Raw genomic sequence first — 26,428 nt, forward strand, 5'->3', positions numbered from 1 at the left:
GCGCACAAAATGAGAGGCGCTATCAAGCGGCGTCAGCTTGGCTACTGCGCGACGGAGGCGCACAGCCGGGCACGCGGCGGCGCCAGTGCGTCTGCCGCGGCTATGACGTCACTCCTCAGGAATGCGCAGACCGGCGAGGCACGCACGGGGGCGGCGGAGTGCGCGGCGGCGGCGGCTCCGGCACGCCAGCTGTGTGCCGTGTGACGTCACTGCTCTTGGCGCATGTGCAGCACGGCTCTTTGGGAGCCACGCAAAACCGCTCAACCTCGGCCAGTGTAGCTCACGCTACAAAAAGCCAGCTTGCTCTGCTAGCTGACTTTCCCCCAACGAAGCAGCCTGTCTTAGGGGAAAGCCAATTTGCAGTTCAAAACGGCGCTCTGCAGGAGAAGGTGCTCCTACTCCGACGTGCTCCGTGCTCTCGGCACAGTTCGGCGCTAATGCGCGAATATAGAAGGCAGTGGCCTCACCATTTTGGAGTCCGTCGATAGCGTAGAAAAATATCGTTATCGCAAATGCAATGAAGAAAAAGCAGTAGGAGATGCAAGACTATTTCATTGTGTAATAGTATGTCAGCAGAAAGTGGATTTTGAGAGTCAAATTAATTAAAACTAATATATCGAATTACACAATATATCGAACTAATTCCCGCTTTTTTGTGAGTTTGATATATGCCGTATCATGAGACACTATAACAGGGGAGGCCAGATGGACATATTCAAATAGCCACAAAAAGAAAACATTTTCAGTAAAGAGCTGCAATAAAAAAATTGTGGAGCCCATCCACTTCACGTGAACCTCGAGTATGATTCCTAGAGGACGACGTCTAGGAAGACCTCGGGGACAATGCCTAAAGGACGACTTCTAGGACAACCTCAAGAACGACGTCTAGACGACCTCAAGGACGACCTCGAGGACGATTTCGAGGGCGACGCCTAGGACGACCTATCAGATGACTTCTAGGACGACCTTGAGGACGAAGTTTGCGAGCTGCGGTTTGGCCACCCCTGCACAATACAATGCCTAAGGCATTACCATAGATAGTTCAAACGAACACCTGGATAAGAAGGATCCACAAAGTAAAGAACACCACACAGAATGTGTGACATCCCACAGGACAACACGCTCACACTACATGTGAAACTACCCCATGCTCCCTTTTACAGCCTGTTATCTCAACCCGTTCAGTGAAGGGAGCCTGTCAAAAGTAGTGCGAAGAGCCGCGGTATGTCTCAACACGTGATGTTTTGCGCCTGCCAGGGATAACACAGAGGCACCCAAGGAGGGCGTTTGCCTAGCACTGGTGTCCGATCAATCAGTGAGGAGACGGGCACTGTGCCAGCGTTCGGCTGGCAGTCGGCCTCTCGACTTCTGCTGCTGGCACTGGACAAGGTGGCAGCCGTACGACACATTCTGTGCTAAAAAGAAACAAACAAACACTTGCAAGTCAGCGAGGCACGTGTGTGCTCACCCCCGCACTCCTCGATGCTGCTGGCGATGGAAGAGAGCTGGGTGCCGGCGATTTCGAGGATGCTGTTGAGGCTTTCCAGCACCGTCTGGTTCAGCTCGGGGTTCTCCCCAACCGTGAGGAGGTCGCACAGAGGGGCCACTGCACCCTGCTCCACCAGGTACAACACCTGGGACCTGGCGCCACGGGTGGACAAGTTCTCGATGGCCTGGGCGGCAGCCTGCCGCGTTTTGAACTCGCCCTGCAAGCACGCACGAAGCGAGAGGGAACTGTGCGAGCCCCAAAGTCCCACAACCCCATTCCTACAATCGCTGCTGTTTTCCAGAGCGTTTCGGAAAGGTAGTGACTATTTCGACGTCCACATTGAAAACATACTAAATATTATTTTGACGCCCGTCCGTGATGCCACCTCCTAAAGACACAAACATATTTTCAATATCATTTTTCATATATTTTCAATACTTGTTTCCCCTTATTTCGACATCTCACACTTGGAAGCTTCAGAGTTCAGACTGGAAAGTGACCGAAAGTGGCGGTCAAACAGATATCATCTCACTTGCAGGCTGCGTTGCTGTTCAACACACATTTTTCGAAAACCTCAAGGTACACCATTTCAGCTATCACGCCATACGCAACGTTTGCTTGCTTGCGCCCAACATTACAGAATGCGGCACCACTGTTTTTTTATGATTTATTTCATGTTTTATATATAGACAAAAGAGGCAAATGTCGCACCATCAATTTTGCACTTGATTGAAAGATGCGTGTATCTTGTACAACCGCGGCAGAACCATTCCCACAGGTATAAGAACATCAAGGAGGCAATGTTTGGACGCACTGTTTGCATTCAGTCCAGGGTTGGGCAGAAATACTCTAAAATGTATTTGGAAATACAAATACTGAGATACATTAAAATAGTAGCTAAAATACTGATACTAAAATATATCTGTAAAAATGTATCGCGATACGTTTCGGAAATACATTTTAAATAGAGGCAAAAAGTATTTGGAAATACAAATACAGGGATACATGTTAGGAAGGGCAGAAATACAAATACAGAAATACTGATACTGCAATACATTTTTCAAATTTGTTTGAGACGCCAACTGAGAAGAAGCTTGAAGTTTGAAGTAGAAGTTTTTGATCCCGAAATAATTTTCCCGTAGGCTTGGCACTATGCCTTGAATGTGGTGGTTTCGGACGGCGAAAAGTTTTTAATGGGCTTAAAAAAACGTTCCATCAAAGACTGACCGCGGACCCTTCCCTGCCATCTTGTCTGTCTGACGAGGGATGCGAAAAGATTTCGACCTCTAAATAAATTCGATGTTACCCTAAATCCCATCAAAATGTCACAACGCCCCTGTCCAATAAGGATGCCCCTCTGAACATTCATCACATATCACGTCACGGTGGAATGAACTGGTGTTCTTTATCTGTAGTTGTGACCTTGAACATGAAACTTTACCTCGCTGCTATATGACAGGACAATACACTTTCGTTGTATGTTACCTCGTTGAAGATCGTGCAGGCAGTGTATTTGAAATTTTCGAGAATAGTGGACCACCTGAAGCACCCTGGAACACATGTCTTATCGTCTGTTACGGTTGAAAAAACTATATGGTGGCATCCCTGTTGTAAAGGTCTTTCTGCCGACCCTCCGCCACCCGACGCATGAAAATCAATCCTCAAGTCTCGCCCAGCATCATCCAAACAGAGACCTCGTGGACGGCGGCCTGATATTGCCGGTACAGGTGCGAGCTCTCCGAGAAACAGCGCGCTCGAGACGAGTCGCAGGGTACAAAGTCTGGGTCGGCACTGCGAGGCCACGTCTGGCCTCCTTCCTGGGTTTCGGATCACCAAAACAGCGGGTCACGTTCACGTCGACTGATGACGTACCCTTGAGTCGTGCAATATTACGGGCGCAGCCGCAGACGCATTCGAATATGTATTGAACTTTACTGCGCGAGTCATCCTATTATTTCAAGCCAACTACCGCCAGGCTCGTGCTGCAATGAACTGTGACTCAGCTTTGCCGGCTGGGTGTACTGTGTATGCTAAGGCAAGAGAGACGGTTAGCAGCGGGCCTTGGATGCCAGGAAACAATGACTCAAGAAATCCCTACCTAAGGAATTGCGGCAGACGATGCTCTGACTCCCCTCCTAACACGCCACCTGGTTCGAGTCCCCGACTACGCAACACTTCTCAGAAGAGAGAATAGGACGCATAGAAAAATAGTTTGGAGAATCGAAAGGAACCTTGGTCAGCATAATAACAATGCCCCAGTATCACCTTCAACCTGGTGCCCTCAGAAGTAAAAAAAAAAAAAAAGTGTTCAGACTTTTTTTTGGGGGGGGGTGGGGGGGGGGGGGGGGGAAGGGGGAGGGGGTATTTCTCAAGAAATGTCACGAAATACATTTTATTCTGATTGTATCGCGCTACAAAGAAACATACCAAATGTATTTCGATACAGAAATACAGATACGAAATGTATTTCTGAAATACTATCGCGATACATTTGTATCGCGATACTGCCCAACCCCGGCATTCACAACCTTTTGTTTAAAGATGCACTAAAGTGCTTTTTGAAGAAATTATTTTTGGTGTTACATTGTTTAATAGGTGTAAGTTAACAGCTGGGTGGTTTCATTTAAAACCGAAAACGCTTGTCGGGGGGGGGGGGTCTTTAAATTTTCCGTTTTTTAATATCCGCGACTCCAGCAAAACGAACGCCACCAAGCGGGAAAACCGGGAACCAGCCGGTCCAGGTCGCTCCGTGCCCCTCCGCGTCTCTGGTGGCTTTCGCGGACACATGTTGTCGGCGCGATGGCGAACCGTGTAATTTCACGAAGGTCCGAAAATTTCTGAAGTTTGCCTGAGTGTTCATTAGTATGGCGGAGCCTCAGTAGATTGTTTCCTTCCATCACGTGTTTTCGATTTCTTGGATGGGGAGGATTCGCGGAAAAAACGTTTTGATTTCTTGTCTGTCTCGAATCGCATTCAAAGTGACGACTACTGGGTAACTGATAAGGGGTTTCTTTATAAGGATGTAGAACAGTGGGAGGACGACGGACGAGGCATTTCACTGGAGGGAACACCAATGCTGCAGTAAAGTGAATGGGAAGGTTCGATAGCTGATTTTCTTGAGTTTGGTTGTATTCGGTTAGCTTCAAGTTTGAGCCACCCACGCCGGTCTATTTGGCTATTCATCTTGGCTGCTTTTCGCCGAAAAATCCTCTGGACCACACCGAAGGAGTTGGGCTGACTTCGCAATTGCTTGATTCAGAAAAACCTGCTCGCTGCAAATGATGAATGAGGGAAATTATCTGTTTTCAAAAGGTGGGGCACGCGTCTGGCAACGTTAGAAACTGTCATGGTATTATGATCTATCGCACCTCCAATATTTATATTATACACCCGTCGAATTAAGCCAGCAGCAATATACGTCTACATTGCTCAGGCTGACCGGCCACAAAAATACTAATTTTTTCCGTTCAGGATTCGAAGTCAAGTTCAATGCAGAGAGGTTCTGCGTGAATCTCCAATGAAGACTCTCTTCAGTTTGTCCGCATTCATCTCCGTGCTACCGGCTAGAACCATTAGGCTAAGTTTAACTTAGTATCTCTCTGTCTGTCAAATATACTTTTATTCAGCAGTTCACCTAATAGCTAGTTAACTAAGCTCATATTTCAAACCGAAGAATATACTAATATCGCTTTGGTGGGACCATAGTACGTAATATAATACATAACCCGCTCGTCAAAATGACTTTTCGAATGCTACTAAAACCTGGATTGAAATACGAGTATCAGCTGCTTAGTGGGGTGCCGGTGGGTTAACATGGTCCTTGGCTCAAGAAGCGCTTGCTTAATTTTCGTAATTTTCCTTCAGCCTGTGTTGTTGACCGAGCAGACGACTGAAGCTGTTTCTTAAACGCGGATACTCACAAAAGCTAGATTTCGCGGAAAGATAAGTCGCATGGTCGAGGCATGCGAGTTGGCTGAAAGTTACTGTCGGGTGGAGAATTCTGCAGTCATTGGCCGCTTTCCTTAGATGATCAAAACTAATTAGAGTCTACTACCGTCTCTCCAGAGCCCGTAATTTCAGTTTCGAATGAAATCTTTGAAACGAAAGTTTGACACGAAAAGAACAAAAAAACACTTGGAAAACAAAACTATGCTCTGCAAGTTTATGTGCACCGGCTACACCTAACCGTCTCAGTTCAAATACCTATAAAATTGGGCATTAAACAAAAGTAAATCTGTTAACTTCGACGCGCCACCTGTTCAGGCGGCCCGGCCGAGCCGATGCGACCTGGACTCAGCCGCCATGTTTGTTTGGTGGTGGCGCCCCCTATAGGTCGCTGGAGTCGCGAATATGTAATTGCTTCGTGTCTGCAAAAAGTAAAAAAACAAAACCGCTTTTCGAAAAAAAAATTTAATTTTTTTTTCTTTCGCAGAAAAAAATTAAGTGGAGCAGGGGGTGATAATCTGTTTTTTACTGTAATTTTTCTACCCAGCTCGTCATGGGCACGTTACCAGTAAAATGTAACAGTTACAGTTACAGGTTGTGGGGATTGTGATCCCTCAACATTCTGTCGCGTCAGCGTTTTGGCGCGCCGTGGCGGCCGCGCTGGCGTAGCGAGAGGCGGCGCTGCTTACCACTGTGAGTGGCTTCCTCCTCTCCCCCTTTGGGGCGATTTCCGTAACGAACCCCCGCACAAAGGAGATCGACGTGTCGCTCCTTGATTGGCCACTTCGCCCCCGCCGTTATCTTAAAACCAGCGGACAGCGGTCTCGCTGGCAGTGTTGTCAGATGTAGGGACATGTCCCTACTCGTAGGGACATTCGCGGTTTTTTTTACGCTGTAGGGACGTAGGGACGGTTTTTGAGTTTTCGAGGAGTTTGTAGGGACTTTGTGTGACAACCTTCGATTTTTTTTTTTTTTTTGTGGGGCGGGGGAGGGAGGTGGGATGGCGAGTGGCGCTTGTGCTCGCTCGAGTTACGGTAGTCCAAATGTTGCCCTCGGCTGAAGCGTTCTTTGAGGGGCCCGGCTGGCGAAGTCGCCTGTCGTCTTGATTATTGTCTTGGTTTGAGCCTATCGTCTTTATTTTATCTGCCTCGTGCGATGTGTTGTTGAGCTCAGCTGGGCGAATACCTCTGGCATCAGATTGCGCCAACCAACGAATTGTGGAGCGAACCGTCCCTGAATAAAAGCGGATAAGTCATTTTTCTCGACATTTTATATCAATGTTGTCTTTTGTATGTTACATATGTCACTACCGCAAAAACTAAAAAAGCTGGCAAAAATAAATTCTCCGTCATCCACACTTGTAGAATGGTTTGGGAGCAAGTCGGGCCCTGCAAAGGCAGGGCCCGGATTAATGTACGGGCTAAGGGGTCTGCAGCCGAGGGCCCCAGGCTGCCAGGGGGCTCCGTGGTATGTTATGCAATAAACACAAAATTCGTTGTTATACTGAATACCTGGAATACCTGGATTGACTTCTATTTTTTTTTTTTTTTTGTTCTTTTACATACTCTAAACGACTTAATTTTCGCGAAGACCTAATTTTCGCGAACCGCTTACAATTCGCAAAAAATAAATCGGGCGAACGATTCCGGTAAAATGTAAACAAAATGAAATCTATATTGAGATCCCACCGCGTCGCAAAAATTAGAACCCGCGAATTATTCCAAAACTCCAGCTTTGACCTAAATACAAAATTCAATCGCGTGTTTGTAAAAAAAAAAAAAAAGAAAAGGGAAAAGCTAACTAATCAGTTGCAACGCGCTCACGGAGAGGTGCAGAAGGCAGGCTCGCTCAAATAAGCAAAATAAATAAAATACGGCTTTTTTTTTCACCTGTAGGGACAGCCATAGGGACATTTGCACACTCGGGTAGGGACACAGAGGGACTTTTTGGCCTGCACGTGGGGACTTTCGGGTTCGGCAATCTGACAACACTGCTCGCTGGGCTCTTCTTCCTGGGATTCGGCGGCGGCGACAACGGGGACCCTTCCGGCGCACCGGTGAGCGTTTACCCCGTACTTTGTACCTATGTGAACGACCGTTCGGCCGTGGGCGATCTCCACACCGACGGCGTTCACCAGCTTATAGTCGCTGTTTTGTTGTTATTTTGTTTCTTTGTAAATAAACAGTTTATCACCGTTACCAACGTGACTGGTGTCTGTTTGCGCTCAACGAGCAGCATGCCACGCGAGTACGAACCCGCTTCGCGGTAGAGCGTCTCGCCGCGAACGTGGAATTCCCAAAGGCAGTGGCCCCAAGGAGAACCACAAGGTTTCTAAAAGTAACATATTACAGTTACAGTTACTGCAAAGACAGTAGCGCCGTTACTTTCTCGTTACAGCACAAAAATTGGACACAAGAAATCACAAACCAAAACAATATTATTTTATTTGTTGCATTATAGTGAGAAGAAAGGTAAACTGAGAAATTAAAAAAGTTTGAACCCGAAGGGTCTAAAGTTTTTCTCATTTTCCATCATTCGCCGTTTCAGATATTTGATGAGCATAATTTAGTTGCAATAATTGTTACAACTTAGAATCAACTGTTCTTCAAAATAGTCCTTGGCCTGCGTCAGTGAACGTTTTCGTTTATTTTTTTTACTCCGAAACGAATGAGTACACAGATGGTCAGATAATTACCTCATGGGATATAGTCGGAAGCAGGCCTAAACATAGCAGGTCTAACAGCTTCGAAAGAATATAGGGGGAAGGGAGTGAGGCCTTGTGGTGCTCTATGAGTGTTTGATAACCACCGCGGCGTCAGTGTCCGAAACGCCAACTGTGGAAGACCAGTTCACATACCCGCATCAAAAAGAGTTGTTTCTCTCACTTGGAACACAAGTTTTCCGGGAAATCACTTCAGCTGGAGCACTGCATAGGTTCCACAACAAAGGGTCCTTCCATTTGGGTGTTTCTTGAGGTTACCAACGAAAAAGGCAATTACACTCGAGCCTGCCATCATGTTTACTCAAGTGGCTTTGAAGAGAATAAATAAGTTAAACAAGCGCCGGCTTTCTGCACAGTATGGGGAGAGCTTCCTTGAAAACTAATAGGGAAGAGAAACGGCGACCGGCTGGGTGTAAAAACGACACCATGGACATATCCGACAAAGGGTAAGGAAGAGGGGGAGGGAGAGTGGTGAGGGGGGTGCAGGCACAGCCCAGACAGGATACTCGGAGACATGTCGCACAACCACCAACACCCGCAGATGATCCCCACAACACAAGAGTGAAGTCGGTGAAACAGACATGGTTTGCCGCACCTACCACCGCGGGCGCCGCGTCCTCTATCTCCCGGTTTCGTGCTGACTCGTCCGCCGTGGGCTAAACCAGGCAATTTTTTTGTTTGTTTAATGTGTGGCCAGACTTCTGTTTCTTTGTCAGTGAGGAGTTTCACAAAAATACTTCAAGTTGGCAATTTCACCATGTCAGTGATGTGATTGGCCTAAGCCATTTTGGAGCACCTTTCGAAACAGACAAAACAGTGTCTTTTGAGCAGCAAAAGTGGCTTTTGGAGCGGCCAAGACAGTGTTTCGGAGCAGCAAAAGTGGCTTGTGGAGCAGATATTCTTAGAGAAATAAAACTATTTGTTTAAAGTGCTGTACAAACAAAGGGTACTTCGTGTTGTGTTGCGTTCTGATGTGACATTTTTTGACAGGACTCGCTGCTTGTGTTTTTACTGCTGAGACATCCCACAAGTGTACAGTGTTGCAGGCATTGCCGAGCAATTCCAAGAAACCGCTTGCCATCGTTTTACTGGTTCCTGACGTGCCAGATTTTCGTCAAAAGTAAGCAAACATAATACAATGCATTGCAAGCGTCCCGGCTGGTGCCTCTGTCGTGCGATCATGTTTGCATGCACGTGAGGGCAACTTCGGTAGGCTTGCAGTTGCGCGCGCTTCGTCGCGCGAGCGGAAACAACGGCTGTTCGATTGAAACCGAAACCATGCCACTCCGCTCCGTCGCCATCTGATTCCCAAAACTGTATGCAAAATGTAAGTGTCAAGCATATGAAGGCCAGAAGATTGGGGTTCATATTCTTTTCTATTTTTAATATCAAATGTGTGTTTTAAATGACCCACAACTTTGAATATATTTGGTACACATAGTTTGAACGTCACATGACCATAAAAAAGAGAGCGAGCGTGACTGAAACCAGTCAATTCTCGACCGGCCGTTGACAGGCGGAAAGAAAATGAATTTCGAGCCGCAAATTGTGATCTGGGTTGTTGGGCTCTTTAAGTCATGTTCAAATAAAAACTTCAGCGAGCATAAATATCCTGTCAGTCTCCCTTTAAGAATGAGTCGTGTGGGCAGCCTATTCGTAACTACCGAAAGCTCCCTGCAAGCAAGCATAGCATAGCGTCTCTGTCTAAGGCCTTCGTCGACATTGTTGCTGTTGGAGCCCCTTCACGAGCGAAAACTGACCCACGGCGACCCTCACCTTTTTGAGGCAGTGGATGATCATCGGAATAAGTGCTTCATCGATGACCGCCTGCATCTGCTGGTGGTCGCCTGCTAAGATGTTGGACAGGAAACGGACTGCCTCCTGGGGACAGGTGAAGCAAACCGGTGCTTTTAGCAACAGCAGCTACAAATTGAACTCTTTTCCCATCTCAAAACCATTGCCCCTACTACCAACTGCCAGGCTAAAAAAGAAAAAAAAATGTTAACCACTGCGTCTCAAATATTCAGGAGCTACTTTGTTCTACCCACACCATTTCAACTTGTACTATTTGAGCGTGCTGGTGCTTTTTAAACATTTAGAATGTAGAGACACACAGGGGACGATACAGACAGGACAACTTCAACAACATTTAATTTTCGCCTTCAAGCCCAAAGCCCGCCCGCTCCTTGGGAGTGCGGAAAAGGGAAATCTTAGGGGAAGGAGAGGAGGTGGAGGAAGTGAGGAGGTTGCCAAACGAGGAAGGGAGAGGAAGGAAGGGGGCTTGAAGACTGGATGTGCGGGATAACGGAATGAAAGGAAAGGCCGTTTCTGCCGGTGACCTTGTCGCCTCGTCTAGTCTGTCAGCGATCGGCTTCCATTGTGGGCTTTAGAGAGAAAATCTCCTTTCATGAAAATAAAAGCGAAATGGGAGGGGTTCTTATGGTATTCGGGCTTTTCGCCATCCGATAGGCCTCAATTATTTCTCTCCCGACTCGCTTGCTGTGGCCTCCCATGGCTGTCGTGCCGGCGAAATTAGGAGCGCAGCCGGGACATTTTCTCCCGTGATTGAGGATCGGTGCTGAGAATCCGAGGCAGCTCTTTCGGCGTTTATTTAATGTTCTCGGAGTCGGTCGTTGACGCATTGCCCCGTTTGCCCGATGTACCTGGCTTCGCAGGACAGGGGTATCGCATACACTTTCTCCGTCATGCAGGCGGTGAACTTGCATGCGTGCTTTTTGGTGCAGCTGGGTTGTGGGGGTCCCTCTCTGTTGACGGCCCTACACATGTTGCCGAGTCTCAATTTGCACGTGAAGAGCACTTTTCTGTCATATTCTGAGGCGATAGCTTTTAGGCGGTGAGATGTTGTGTGGATGTAGGGAATGCAGGCTGGTCTTCTGGAGACGGGTGTGGTCTCGGCGGCTGGCTTGGTTCGGGGGTTTGTAGCCAATTTTTGGGTTGAAGTTGTTGAAGTTGAAAGATTGTCCTGTCTGTATTGTCCCCTATGTGTCTCCACTTTCTAAATGTTTAAAAACCATTTGAACCATTCAAATTCGGCCTACAGAAAACATGTATGCATTCGCACATTTAAGAGAGGAAAACCAAATCATGACAGAGGCAAGACAGCCAGCGAGTTCCGAATCGTGCAGTTCCCGCTCACCTCACGGATACCCTCATCGAGGTGCGTGAGGAGAGTGGGGAAGTGCGTGAGGGTGTCGCACTCTAGGAGCACCTCCGCCTGATCGTCCCTGCCCGCCGAAATGGCGACCACCGCCAACAACGCTGGCCTCTGAAAAACACGCACAAGTGCATAAGTATTCATCCTTTTTACACTGGCCAAAATTAAACAGAATAAGCCACTAAAAAAACACACACATCTTAGATGCACCAAGCAATGACAACATAAAAGTCACTCTCTTGCCGTACTCGCTTGGCAAAGGTAGCGTTAACACGAAATGTGATGTATTAATATGGAGAAATTGATTACACATATGGAGACTGGATCGCCTGAAATGGCCCTGTGTCGTGCAAGGTAAGTGCGTGAGTGCTTTGTGGATATCTTTCTTCTGGGGGCCATCTTCCGCGGTTGCAACGTTAAAGGCCTGTTCATGCAGTGCCGTTTTCTTCTGCTACATTACTTTACGGGAGCTTGCGTCTGGTTACGACGAGTCATCGGGAGACCTGTACTTCGTATGAAGCCCGGCAGCTTTGCACCAGACATTCAAAGCACGGATGTCTAGACAACTCATCACATAAATCAAGAGACCATGGCTAACGCACCAGTGGAAAAGGGCCTTAAACGCGACCTTCTAGGAGCCTGCTGGAATGTGAGACGCAGTAGACAGAGCTTACGAAAAAGAGAATGAATGGAACGCAGCACCTCGGAGCAGAGCCCTGGCACCTGCTCGCTGACAGAGAAAACCAGATGCTCAAATTATCTGAACTCATTCTGGCAAAAGAGTCTGCTTTCTTTTTTACAGCAAAGCTGTTAAGGGCAAGGTTCACCAGGATCGTGTCCATGTATGTCGACACAAACCTACCTGGACAGCTACCGCCATCTATAAGAAACGGCGGCAAGCACACCACCAGTATGGTTTCCGCCATCGCTCGTAGATGACGGCAACCTTTCCAGCTATAATAGAAGAATGAATAGTTTGGGTGCGTTGGTGGGAAATCATCGTAGGAAACCGGGAAAAAAATAGACGACGACGAAGAAGAAGCCAAAGAGCACATTGCTCGCCTGAAAAGCCGCCGCCGAGAACAGAACAAGCGTTGCCAAGAGTGCCGGCGGGCCAACGCCACGGACGACGATCGTGCCAAGGAGGCGAAGCGCAAGCGCGAGGCCTGGCGAAGACTGCACTCCACGCCGGCTGAACAGTTCCCGGGTGCCATGGCGAGGTTCCGGAGGGAGTTTGTGGAGAACTCGCTTGGCGTCAAGTGCGCCGTGTGCGACGGACTCTGGTTCGCCGGAGACATATCCACGATCGGCAGCGTGTCGGACAAGAAGAAGCGGGAAATGGGCGCGTGCGCGTTGCGGCAGTGTATCAAGTACAGCTCCGCTGGTCTTTTTTTTTCAAGAAAGTGGAAAGACAGAATACAGAATGTTTTTCTCTCTCCTTTTCCGTTGCTTTTTCTTGCGCTCTTTCTCCGGGGCAAGCTTGGAGCGCACTCGTTTCACGGAGCAGAGCGCCGCTGCAGGTCTGAACACACGTCGTTTCTCCCTGCCAGGAGTTGCACGGAGGCCCTCAAAGAAGGGGTTCGGCCGGCATCGGTGTCCGATCAGTGCATCGGCATTCGGCCACCAGTCAAACTGTCGACTTCCGTTGCCGGCCCCTAACTGGATAGGGTTAGGTGCCAGCCACGTAACACATTCTGTGTTAGAAAGTAAACAGTGAAGAAGATAGAACCTGGGTTGCAGGGTTATCACTCACTCCCAATCCTCCTTTAGTCTCCAAGGGGACAAGAACATCAAGGCGTCTCTTTCAGACCGCCGGCCTCGAGCACGGGCTCGTCAACTTTCGTCCTGCCTTGGACGCGCGTGCATGCTTGAGGCTCACAAGGTGCCGGTGTGTCGTCGACGATGGAAAGCTCACGGTGGAGGCGGGACAGCTCAAGGACCTCCCTACCATTCTCATTCTAGCGGTGACTACAGAGGCAAATTAAAACGCTTTATAAAACAATATTAACGAGAATTCCCGTTTCAGACAACAAGCAGCACTTGACACGTCCCGGCAAAGGGTAGAGGACCGTCTGCTGGGCCTTCCATCCAGCAAAGGACTCAAAAACGATTCCTGGGTTTACAGAAAGGATTTAGAAGATGTATTTGTGAAAAATTATGGGTCGTCTACACTCCATTTCACCTCACGAAGGACCGTGGCGGATGCTCGATCCCGAGCTGTGCGAGCGTCGTGCGACCTTCGGGAGGGGCACGGTGACGTGCGAGGCACGCAGTCGCGCGACACCTTTGCAACACAGGGTCGGCTGGGATCGCTCATGGCATCCGCCGTGGTCCGTCGCAAGACAAAACGGAGCGGACACTGCGGCCTTCGTCGGATCGCGAGCGTTTAGGCGGAAATTTTGACCCCACGACGCAGGCACCTGCAGGCCGGCACGATGCGTGCCTTTACGTGGCCGAGACCGCTAAGGTCGGGGTGACGCGCAGAGAACCGGGAGAGTGGAGGACTGGGTGGGAGCCTTACCAGCACCTCGACCTCCTTGTGACTGAGCAGGGACACCAAGTGTGGGACCACCCCGGAGTCAATGATGCACTGGATCCGGTCGTCATCGCCGTAGGCAATGTACTTCAGCGCACACGCCGTTTCCTGCAGGATCTGTAAAAACACACAAGTCAAACTCGGAGTGCGTCGCAAAATTAGTCGTCGAGGGAAGAGCTAAAAGGCCGGGCCGTCGGCGGTTGACGAGCATTAGACGGCGGAGTATACAAAGGGAAATGTCCTGTTTCTCCCGGAAAGAAAAAAGTCCGCCCCCGTGACAGGTGTCAGAAAGTAGTGAAACGTAAGCTTGTGGAAACTCATTGTCTTGTCTGAACTCAAGCACCCAAGGCTCACACTCAACAGAAAACACTGTCTCAAAAAGAGAAGTTTAGGCAACAACACACCAAGTCGGTGGTTGATACGGACAAAAACAAATTACGGAGCTCAAATTTATGCAAAGCATCTTGGAATTACACGTCTTGCAAACAAGTCTGGCATCATGCTGACGCAAGGGTAAGTAGTGCACTGTGGTTCCCCAGACAAGACTGAACAAGGTCCCATGGAGGGGTTTCATATAAAGCTATTGCCTTCAAAGGGCAACTCCACTTCATCCTTGTTTTTAAAAAACGATGCAGTCTTCTTTATTATTACCTAGGAAGACCACGCGTCAAATGTTACTCTTTAGTTGTGTCTAAATGTTTCTTAAATGGTCTGGCAAACTTTGCGACGTGCCAGGTTGCCGAAATCAGCCAATTCTAGTGGGTGAATTGAGGCGCAGCCAACAGCGCAGTCAAGGCTACGGCGTTGGCATAGCCAACGTTTAGCTCAATGTCATCACCATTGCCCCTTTTTGCTTGTTTTGACTTCTCCGGGCAAGCCTAATGGGTGATGTCAGCAACGTTTCCTCTCGGCGCTCAGCAGTGTCCATGTGATTGGCATAACGCGCTTGCGCAGCGCGCTTCTTGGGAGCCGTCCCGCCGAAACTGCCGTCGTCATCTCACCATTTGCGATTATTGTCTCTTGAAGATTTGTTCACACTACACGCAGACTGATTCCACGGTTATGCAGACATCATCGAATGTTGTAGACACCAAAATGTGGTCAAGAGTGCGGTGCAGACGACACTTGCGCCTGGCACATGCCCGCCCTAATTACGCCCATCGTTGCATAGAGGATCGCGTGACATCCCTTACCATGTGATAGCGATGTCTTTGGCAACCCGAGGCCAACGTTGCTAGACGGAGCCAAAGTATCGGTTTTGATTTCTGCTCATGTTTAAAGTAAGATTTAACTATATCCAAATTCTCACGAAGCAAATGACGTAGTGCTTTTTACAGCGAAGCTGTTTACAGCTAGGGTTTCGTGGATCTTTCGTGTGCAGCGACTAAAAACTCTACGCTCGTACCCCCCCACGCACAGCACGCACACGCCTTCCCCGTATAGAAGATTCAAAGTAAATAACCAAAATAAAGCGTTGAAGAATGCACATGCAAGATGCCATTTGTTTTAGGCTTTTGATTTAGAACAGTTCCTGCTGCAGACACCGGCACGTGCAGAGCGTGGAGCACCATTCCCTGCATTCTCCTTGATGCTTGGGAAATTCAGCAATAGGTCTATTCAGTAGATTAGTTATCAGTAGGCACCCTTTTCAATATCAGTAGACTCTCAGGTAGATGATAAAGGTTTCTCAAAGATTTGCTGCTGTGCGACCAGCGTCGGCCATGTCTACGCTCGCACCGCCCTATCTTTGTCGTTGTTCCATGGGCTTGCGTGCCTAGTTTCCTTTTGACTTAAAACGAAAGAAACACACAAGAGGACGAAACAGACGACTGTCTGTTTCGTCCTCCTGTGTCGTCTGTTTCGTCCTCTTGTGTGTTTCTTTCGTTTTAAGTCAAAGTAGATCACCAACACGCTCAAGTATTTAATTAAGTTTCCTTTCCTGCCACTCTCCCGGGGTGGCGGTCCCGTCGCACGTGTCTAGTTTCCTCCGGCTCCTCAGGGCGGGTCTGTCTCGTCTGCTAAACAGTTTCGCTGGTCATCCACCTTAACAGAGTGGAATTGCTCATAACTTTTTAGAGTGCAGCTCTTAGACACCCGTTTCCAGCTCAAGCGGCGGCGGCGCCAACAGCGCCGGCATAACTGCGCACTGCGTTATGAGTATGGCGTGTGACGTCACGAGGGTGAAATTTCCCCGCCGGCATCGGCGTAACCGCGTGTCGCATTATGAGTATAAGCGTGTGGCATGTGTGACGTCACACGTGACGTCACATAGATTCAGTGGAAAAATTTTCCCGCTAAATTTAGCAGAAAAATAGCGAGGAACTTTTCTCGCTAAATGGGAGGAGAGCAGGAGAGAAGGGGAGGGTACAGAGGGGAATATACCCTACCCTCCTCCTCGAGAGCCGTGCTCTAATTCGGCATTACAGAAAATTGTAAACGTCTTATTTTTTTTACGGCTTTTTATTGTGAAATCGCTCATTATCCCGAAATTTTTGGAATTGAGCGGAGTTGCCCTTTAAAGGGTGATTCCAGTCAATATTCTTTAATTTGGGATTACGACTGTTTTAGCGAAGACAGCAAATTAGAAGGTATCATTTTTTATTCTTTTTTTGATATTGTGTGCAGTTTTATAAATACCATGGCTCAAAGCTTTCTCTCGGGCATCTACAGCAAAACCGAAACTATCTGCCAGAGGGAATCCAACACTGATCATCAGTCGTGCGGCGGCAACGTGACGTCACAAGGGTGCTGCGCCAGTGTTCCTTGACTAAATGCTAACCCGTTTGCCGCCCACTAAAGATTAGCTGGTCGCATCTTTAAAATGGGTTTTAGAGGAGTATGCGGCTTCAATTTGACGTAATATTTCAGCTGTGATCCTATTTCGTGCCACTAATGCAATACCAGTCATTTATTTTGGTTTAGTTTTCGGTCATAGTTGTCCTTTAAAGGAAGATGCGAGTAAAAATACTGCAATACTTTGCCAAAAAATTGATTTTCGGTTTTATGTTTTATTATTGTTGAAACTTTTTCACTGGATCTATAAAAATAATAAGTGAAGGTTATGATCGTGAAATTAGTCAAATACACATTTGAAAACCTTCGGGCAAGCCAGAACGGCATGAATTTGAGCCATTTTTCTTTGCGTGGTTTTACAAGTTGCGATGTCGCCCATCACATTTACGTTGACAAGTATCTCCTCTCTATTGCAGTCTTCTGTAGTTATAACTTTTAAAGGAAATTTCTTAACGAAGTACTATTTTACGCAATGCAAAAGGGTATGTATGGGAACATTCAGACGCATTTTTCTCTGTGGAATTTTTGGCAGCATCTTCACAGTTTGTGCACATGAATGTCTGTTCTTAATACTGTCCTATCACAACCAAATTTGGCATGCATATACTTTAGAATATGTATAATGCAACTATCTAGCTTTGGTCAAAACGGTAATATATATATTTTTTTTTATATCTATGGAAAAATTTAAGAAACTTGTTAGCCCCTCGAAATGACATTTTTGCTATTATTTTATTATTAATTATTTTTAAAATGAAAGAAGTGTCGCGCACATTATTTTTGTTGTTCATTTCACTCGGTGATTTAAAAAAAGTGAACTAGTTTGTTTTACTAGGCTTTTTTAAGTGTGTTGCCATGCCTCATGTCTGCACAAGAGCATGGTTTCTTCTGCATGTACGTTGCATTGCAAACTTTAAGAAACATGCTATATCAAATCTAACACCAGATTTATGAAGAAAAGATTCGGCACTATAAACAAAAAATTTAATTTTAATATTGCAAATAATAAAAATATGTTTTCCCCAGGCGCACGTTCCTTTAAAGACAATAAAGTGCCTCGTGTTGCTCAACCTCCCGGGGATTTTTTACGGCATCTCTTCTAAACTTAACCGTGTTGCTCAACCTCCTTGTTGTTGTTTTTTTCAACGCATCTTTCTAAACTTCACGATGAACCAACCGGCCGCCCAGTCAACCACTCTGGCACTGTCTCTGACCAATCTCCACACTGCAAGCTTACCGAACTGAATGGAAGTTCTCCCATCCTCTCTCTCACCCCTCACTCAAACTCTCTCCGACACAAGGAAAGAAGCGGCGGGCTGCCTCACCCGTTTGTCGGTGTGGTGGATGACGAGGCAGAGGGAGGGCAGGATCTCCTTGATCGTGTCCAGGGGAGGGAGCGGGTCCGTGTCCCGGCACAGTTTCGCAATGACCCAGGTCACAATGCGCAGCAAGGACGGGGGCGTGCAGACCTCGACCAGGGACAGCAGGTGTTCCACCAGGTGCTGCTGGATCATGCAGTTCCGGATACGTAAACTGAAGGAACTGTCCTCTGGGCAGAGACGAGGACGCCTTTGTTTGGTCGCCGCCCGTAGAGCCTGCGTCGGCGGCGCAGGAGCGACGACGCCTGCGAGAACATACCGAGGACAATTCCCAGGGCCCACAGCGCTTGCCCGCACAAGTCTTGGTGCGGTGACCTGATGAGGGCCAGGAGAGAGGGTACTGCACCTGAAGAGACGAGCATTTGACGTCCCCTTTGTTGCGTGCTACACTAAAGGCCCCTCAAAACATGTACCACAGTGCTGCGCTGCAGACAAAGCGCTGACCTTGTCCTATATCGGCGTCGTATATCACTGTTCCGGTTCACGTGTAAACAGGACTTAAGGGAAAACACTGCTCTTTAAAGTAAAAAAAAAAATAAAAAAAAAACATATTTTTGAAAATTTGTTTTTGAAGATTGATTGATTCAAAAATGTAGTTAAATGGGTCATCTTGTCCCAAATTAATTCCATGAAATAAGTCCCTCATCTTGAAATATTGATTCGAAAATGTAGTTAAATGGGTCATGGGTCCGTGCGAGTGTTTGCTATTAATGCAGAATGGATTTTATTAGCCAATTTTTACGGAGATCTGCAACGTTTTAGGTGTAACATTAATATACAACAAAAAACCGACATCAAAAGCATTATGCCCAAAGGGAACCATATAGAAAGACTTCAGTTCTCCGGTAGTGTTTGAACTCACCATCTCGAGATGGTGAGCTGCTTCACTGACTGAGCAGGCGAGGGACGGCGTTGGTTGTCGACTCAAAGAACGACCCTTTTGCACAGCGTTTGAAGCCACACGGCCAGGCGCATTTGTGCCCCTCGCAGCTTCGAAAGCGTGTGGGTAGAGAGCCCAGATTGGAGGAGGGGGTCCATCTCAAATAGGGAGCGTTTGCAATTTAATGGCGGAGATTGGTGGCAAGTGGCATGCGCTGCGTTTTCACGTGGCACGAAGAAAAGAAGGCGGAAAAGCGGAGATGCTCGCAAACAACCCACGTGTCCAAAACGCGGCCCATAAACCACGTGACCCCAATCGAGCAGTTGGACACTCCCTGCAATGTAGGCTCCACGTGTACCAAAGTGACATTTCTCGACCCCGTAGCGCCTACAGTACTAGGAATTTTTTTATCGAAATTTGACGACACGGCTAGACCATATTAAGGTCGATCTTCAATCCTCTAAATACATTAAAGTTAGTTAAAACATTTTAGTTCATTAACTAACAAATTACCTAATTTCACCTTTTTCCTAGAGGCCGCCATGGCCATTAACACTTCCCCAGGGCTTAAATTACTCTATCTCACGTTTCCTTTTTTTAAAAATTTGGTGCAGCTAAAATAAAACAAACACCCTGTATATATGTATGTATGTATCTATGCATGTGTGTATATATATATACACATATATATATATATAAACATACTTTTTCAAGGTGAAGACCGTGAAGTGAAACGTGGGTCTTGCGAATCACAGATGAGCACCTCCAAGATGTTTTACGACCCTCGGTTAAACTTAATGTTAATGTTCACATCTTGGGCAAGCAATACTGAAGACTCAAGACAATACTGAGAGGGGGTTTGAGTGATCTTACATTACGTATGCCTGAATCAAGAGAACATGTTCACACGTAACTTATAGCACGTGACAGTTTTTTTTTTTTTTTTTAATCTTTTATTTCTGTGGCCAACCCTCCATTTCCTTTTTTCTGCGCAGCCCGCTCTGTCTCAACTTTCCAGCGATTTGGTCCGCCGCAGATGAAGGTTGCCGACCCTTGCAACATGGCGGGCAAGTGTTCCAAAATGCGTTTTTGGAGCGTCGGACCGAAAGAGAAAACACAGGAATGTGCAGGAAATGCGGAAAGACAGGGTAGCCAAACGCGCACAATCACTGGTTGAGGTCGGAGGGAAAAAAAACAAACATGGGCGCATCTCGAGGGTAAACAAACGCACAAAGAGCAGATGAACTTTCATGTTGCTATACACTCCGTGCGACGCGACTGGCACGCCGCCGCGCGGCCGGTACCGAAGGTAGGCAGTGAGCACGCCAGAGAAAACGAAACCGAAACCACGCCGCGTACGTTGGTACGCGTTGAAGTCGGAGTGGTGCTGTTGCGCTGGGTTCACAGCTTAATGACGCAGCCTGTGCTGCGTCATAAGTGCTTCAATAGTTATGCGTCGTATCTCGTGGAGACAAAGTTTCACAGTTTTTCACCTCGCAGATGTTTTGTGGGACAGCGACAAAGATGGAGCCGTGCCATACGACGCGAGAAATTTGGTGTCCCGATCATGTCTGCCACTGCGTCGACACGGCTGACATATTCTACACTGCCACTTTGCGCTCTGCGTTTGTTTTCGTACCAGTAACGCCTACATATGTCAGCGCCGATGGGACGAACTAAAATGCCATCCCACACTCGCGGGTATGCAGTGCCAATTTCGTTGGAGGAATGCCCTCCAAAGAAGTTTCGTCCCCATCGTACGAGTCGATGATAATTCCGGATAAATATGGCACGCAATCTGTACTTCACGAAGAAAGATTCGACCGGTAAAAAAAGTGACAAATATAAATCTAAAGAAAACAACCATGAAACTCGCAATCACTGGAGAATCGGCGTTTGAGTATGGAAGTTTATGTGGTGTGCTTTCTTTCTTGATCAGCCTCCTTTTGGATGTGGAAACACTGACACCCCGAGTTCTGTAGACAACAATATTTTTTCTCGGCTTTAGAGCCACCTATCGCAAAGTGGTTCGAACTGGAAGTACCGTCCACTGGTCCCTTCTTACCTGTAAAGTGTGCACCTGCCACGATGAGTGGTATTTTCTGACAGCCTTTGACGGTCAAAGCCAGTTCCCATTTAGTTACGCCGCCCAAACTAAATTTCCACCTGGTTTCGCTATGCCAACTATTTTTGTTATAATAAGTGTTGTGCCAAGTGACGGTCATGTCAAAGTACCTGTGGGCCGAAAATCAGCACCTCGCACAACAGGTTATTACACAACAGCTGACCGCAAAAGTCCTTGGCGGCCAAACCGTGTGTTGGCCGACAACTTTGTTTTCTCGGCTATGGAACCACCTTTCGTAAAGTTGTTTCAACTGGAAGTACAGTCCACTAGTCCCTTCCTACCTCTAAAGTCTCCGCCTCCCCCGACCAGTGGTATTCTCTTGACAGCCTTTTCATGGTCAAAACCGGTTCCCATTGAGCTACACCGCCCAAACCAAATTTTCACCTAATTTCCCTGTGCCACCTTTTTTTTTTTTTTTTTTTTTTTTTTTTTTTGTATATTAAGTGCTGTGTCATGTTACTGCCAAGTCCAAGCACCTGTGTGCCCAAATCTGCACTTTGCACAGCCCGTTATAACACAACATTTTGGGTCCAATATTGGATATACCGTACAGCTTTATTTCTTTATTCGTTAGAAACAACTTTCACACCTGCCGTCTTAATGAAACTTGGCACACTTCGTGCAGAAACGTAGTGTACATCTCACTCGCCTCCAATATCATCGTTCCAGCAGTCCTATGTTTACAGCGACGAGCGAAACAAATTTCCCACTCAGAGCAATTAAGGTGGCGGCCGTCTTGTTTTTCGGAAAATTTCTCCAACTCCTTTTTCGGCCGCAACTAGAGAAATTACCCCTAATAACGACTAAAACTCAATATATAAGAAGTGGAGAACAGCTAAATGCCCTCCTTAGGTCTGCTCCAGCACTCGTGCAACGTCACCCTCAACATATCGGCTCGAAAAGCAGAAGTTCCGACCGTGCGCGCTTCCGCCGCCACAGCTTGGCATGCGAAAAGGTGCCGCAGGCTGCTGAACGCACCTCACTGTCGAACGCCAGCTCCTCCGCTAGCGGCGCTGCGCGCGTTTTTCAAAGCGCCCCCTATAGTTCCCGCACGGAGTGTATACATGTTATACATGGCATCAAGGTTTTTTAGACGCTTGCCTATTATATATTTATTTATTTATTTCATTACCCTCAGGGCCCATCGGGCATTACAGAGGGGGTGGGTAGAATGGGTTTACAAAGTACAATGATCACTTCACAGTACAAAAAAATAGACAACAACAAAACAAAAGAAAAAGTATAATAAAAAAATTGCAGAGTTATAAAAGTACTCAATTATGGCTGCCTCGAAAGCAGAAACATCTTCAATCGCGGCGATGTGTGAGGGAAGGTGGTTCCACTCTGAACAAGTTTTTGGCAAGAACGAATAAAAAAAAAAAATGTTAGTGCTGCAATGAGGTATTGCAACTTTGTAGTGGTGATCAACCTGGGATGAAAGGTATGAAGGCTGTAAAAAGAGTTCCTGTTTGAGCGCTGGGTTATAAAAATATATTTTATGAAAAGGAGAAAGACGCGCAATTTTTCTTCGAAGCATTAGTTCAGGAATACCAGCATTAGATTTCATTAGTGACATGCTAGCAAGGTGGTAATAACTAAAGTTAATAAATTTGAAACTGAAAAATATGCAAGTGTCATAAGAAACTTTTAAATCAACCTAGAGCTTTCATTGATATCTCATCTTTGATTCCAGACCTTTCAGTTAACTGAGATATGTTTATTTTCTGATTTCAGTATTTCAATTTGTCTTTATCCTTCCCACAACCTTTGCAAATAAAACTTTAGATAGTATCATAACTAATTGGATCACGTGTTCTATAAAAGAAAAGAGCTCCAGAAGCAGTGTTGCTCCCTAAAGGTGCACTAAAGACGTTTCTGAGATCGTCTGTTCTTCACGGTAACTCATTCTGCGGGATCTTAGCATCCAAGAAATCGAAAAATTAAGCTCATGCGAAGCCTAATTCCCTACTAAAAATTAGAAGTGTGCGAATACCGAATAGCAGTTATCGAATCGAACACCGAATTGAATTAAGAAAAAAAAGCTGAATATCGAGTAGTGATTTTATTTGTAGGAATTTTTCTAAGTGTGCTGTGAATTTGCATCTTGTAAGGAACAAAAGCCCAAATGTATAAACGTTCTGAAGAAAAAAGGAAAAAAAATTGGCTGCTGATCGACGTTGGGCCAGAAAGATGTAATTTTATGGCGCAAACATAATCTATCTATCCCAAGCGTCACAAAAAACCCAAAGTTACAGCCATGTGTGCCTTTTTTTTTTTTCTCGTTAAAAGCATGACCTAACACCACGACATGTCCTTTTTATATATATTTATACATTTCAGAAAAGGGACACTTTGCAATATTTGGTCTCAATTTTAAAGGAGAAGAAGGGAACCCGGGATTTGGTTTTATATAAATGAACAGATAGGTGTTAAATCTGAGTACACAGGCTTAAACAATACGATATATAATCTGTAGTAAGAAAAAACATGTGGTTAGGTGGCGCAAGTCACCGTCCAACTGCCGCTATGCATCTATTCCTCCATCCATCTATTCTGTTTTAGAGAGCCTAGATTTCAAAGAGGGAGCAAGCAAAACTGAAACCACGGAGACGGCTCCTGCACAGATTGGTCGGAAGTGTACATGTATATTACGTTGTTGCGTGGAAAAAAGGCGAGCAAACGGAAGAGCGACAACACCTGCCCAATCGACGCACCCGTCTTTTCATCACCTACTCGCAGTTTGTATTTCAAACGTGGCTATCGAACGGTTGAAAACCCTTTCAAATCTAGGCACACTCTTTTTCCGTTCCGTTTCGAACCAGAATTTGCGGCTAGCGGTTCCGAAAGAATGATGACGACAAGTTGGCTGGTTTCATCGGTGTGGTTAACGTGGTTTTCTTTTGGTGACCTTGTAGTCGGCAATTCCTGTGAGTGTGTAAAGTGTGTTCTACATCGGCGCTTCAGTTTGAAATGAGGGGCTTTACTCGTGAAAAGAATTAGCCCTGGCGCGGAATTCCGGCCTCCCAACAATTCCTCTCTGGAAGCGGCGCAACTGGGATGTTTCGGTTGTGATTAAAGGTTTGACTGCATCACGATCATGAGTACATCTGCGTGCTATAAAATTTGTAGCGTCCGTTACTTCTTTTTTTTAACCTGTGCATTATATTTTTGTGGAATGGTAGCACCAAGAGGTGTTTCTCGCATGGTCTGTCGAACATCACGGCGCTAACATCGGGAGAAAGAACTGCTCTTTTGTCAGCTCCGCGCCAACTGTGCGTCTTTGGCCGAATATATTGAATATTCGAGTGACCGAATACTAGGAGTTTGATTCGCAAATCAAATTATTTGGGAATTTGCTATTCGATTTGAATTTGTATATTAGAGTATTCGTACATCCCTCCAAAAAATGAGATAGAAGTTTGAGCCATGCCCATTTCTGAGCGGAAAAATCTGGAGCACAGAATTCAGTGGAAGCGCCAGCGGTGTGACAGTGGGCGCACGTCAGCCAAACGCAAGCCGCTTTACCGAAACAGGTGGCTTGCGACTGGCCGACCCGCACCCGTCGTCACACCGCCAGCGCTTCCGCTGGATTCTGTGCTTCAGATTTTTCCGCTCAGAACGGGGCATGGCATGAACTTCTATCACATTTTTAGTAGGGAAATAGACGTCGCACAAGCATAATTTTTGTAATTTCTGGGATGCTAGGAGCTCGTAAGATAAGTTATCACCAAGAACAGACGATCTCAAAAACAATTTTTTGAGCTACCACAACTAGAAAAATTTTTGGGATCACCGGCCTTTACTCTTTCCGGTACACTATTTAGTATCGCGAAATTCAGAACAGTTATTGTGAAAACAGCAAGTAAAAATGATGCCAAAGCCAACATTCAAATACTACACCCGAGGTGTAATGTCAGGGGAAGGCAGGCTTGCAGGTCAAGTGGGCAGTCTACAAAATGGACTATGCCGAGCATTTGTCTTGTGCTGTTGCGCGGGTGCTGAAGCGAGCTTCCAAAGCATTCATTTCACACCATGAAACTGCTTGGAATCAACTGGGAACAAAGTCTACAGTCCAAAGAGTGAAACCCTGCCTTCCGCTGACGTCACTTTTTCATTGTTGCCAGTAGAGACCTTGAAAAACATGGTGAGGATCAAAATTGCAAATTCAATAACTTTACAGAAAAAAAAAAAATTTTTTGGCCCAATATGTAGGTTACTATTTCAGTTATGTTTGTTGGTAGGTTTAGCAAATTTCCAAACAAATTGGGGACTATGAAGAAAGTGCCGGAGTACCCCTTTAATGCAAAACTCTCTCCAACAGCTGGCAGCAAACAAAAAAAAAACAAAAACGGACTGCTACAGAATCCAAGTAACAAAATTGAAATATTCAAAACCCCCAAAAGTTTGAATTTTTATTTCTCATTAACAACGGTTGAAAAACTCCAGTAAGGACCCCTTTTCAAAAATCGTACAACTACAGTTGATGACAGGTTAAGAATGCTGTCTATGCTCCTCCAGGGTACAAATAGGGCATCGAGCATGCGCCGGAGGCGGAGCTTCTGCAACCTTCTACGCATCTACAGATGTCCACAAGTCCAAGGGCACCAAGAGGAGGGAAAAAAGCGACACCTACCTGCTTTTACAACTGCCTCTCTCTGTTGCGATGTGCCCTCTGCAATCTTCCTGATTATGTGTGCCGCTTCGTGCTGCAAAGAGGGGCTGTAAACGCACACGTTAGACAATGAGCCAAACGCCAGAAATTAACGCATCAGGCGATTTCCGGGGCGTGGGCACTCACTTGTCGTGCCGACACAGGGCCCGCACCAGGACGAGCAGGATCCCCGAGTGGATGATGTCGTCAATGGGAGGGGCAAAGTCATTCCAAAGAAGCCTCCTGAAGGACAGGAGAGAGCCAAGTTGTGAGACCACCTGGAACTATAGACCCTTTGTATGAAAGCGCCGAAAGGAGGCGCATTGCGTGTTTGCATCCCCGCAAATTTCCAGTCAAATTAAAAGACAAACAATCCCCACTATAGCACTGCTCTCCAGGCAGTTAGCTAAAGGACAAGTTGGCGAGTGATTTGTTGAATATACTTTTAATACTTCCAATCCCCTCGCATATGCTGAATAGCACCAACACAAGCACCTCGTTAAAGGGACACCGACACACCCCAAATTTTTTTTTTTTTTTTTGTTAGGCGGTTTATAATGGTGTTGGAATACTCTACTACCCAATTAATATTTTGATATACAGAGTCACATATTTTTTTTTTAATAAAGTCAAAAATGCAACTGCTCGAAACTGAAACCGAAACCCCCACACCGCACGGAGAAGTGGAGACAAGAGAGTGAGTGGCAGAAGTCACGTAACTACCCCTGACCGT

At 46.5% G+C, this 26,428-nt stretch overlaps 1 protein-coding gene across 4 annotated transcripts in view; it reads right to left on the reverse strand.

Moving 5' to 3' along the window:
- Nucleotides 1-26,428, reverse strand: part of LOC8034179 (importin subunit alpha-3) — a 57,245-nt gene that overhangs the window by 15,338 nt on the left and 15,479 nt on the right. For all 4 annotated transcript variants that reach the window (XM_040209181.3, XM_042294691.1, XM_040209180.3 and 1 more), the window contains 8 exons: nucleotides 25,843-25,938; nucleotides 25,678-25,763; nucleotides 18,299-18,385; nucleotides 17,986-18,209; nucleotides 13,853-13,984; nucleotides 11,314-11,442; nucleotides 9,933-10,037; nucleotides 1,469-1,706 (listed from right to left, as the gene is read on the reverse strand). In XM_040209181.3, the coding sequence (XP_040065115.2) occupies nucleotides 1,469-1,706; nucleotides 9,933-10,037; nucleotides 11,314-11,442; nucleotides 13,853-13,984; nucleotides 17,986-18,209; nucleotides 18,299-18,385; nucleotides 25,678-25,763; nucleotides 25,843-25,938 (1,097 nt within the window). The remainder of the gene's footprint in view (nucleotides 1-1,468; nucleotides 1,707-9,932; nucleotides 10,038-11,313; nucleotides 11,443-13,852; nucleotides 13,985-17,985; nucleotides 18,210-18,298; nucleotides 18,386-25,677; nucleotides 25,764-25,842; nucleotides 25,939-26,428) is intronic.

The sequence above is a fragment of the Ixodes scapularis genome, unplaced genomic scaffold, assembly GCF_016920785.2.
Source record: "Ixodes scapularis isolate PalLabHiFi unplaced genomic scaffold, ASM1692078v2 PGA_scaffold6__148_contigs__length_123643588, whole genome shotgun sequence".
NCBI lineage: Eukaryota > Metazoa > Arthropoda > Arachnida > Ixodida > Ixodidae > Ixodes > Ixodes scapularis.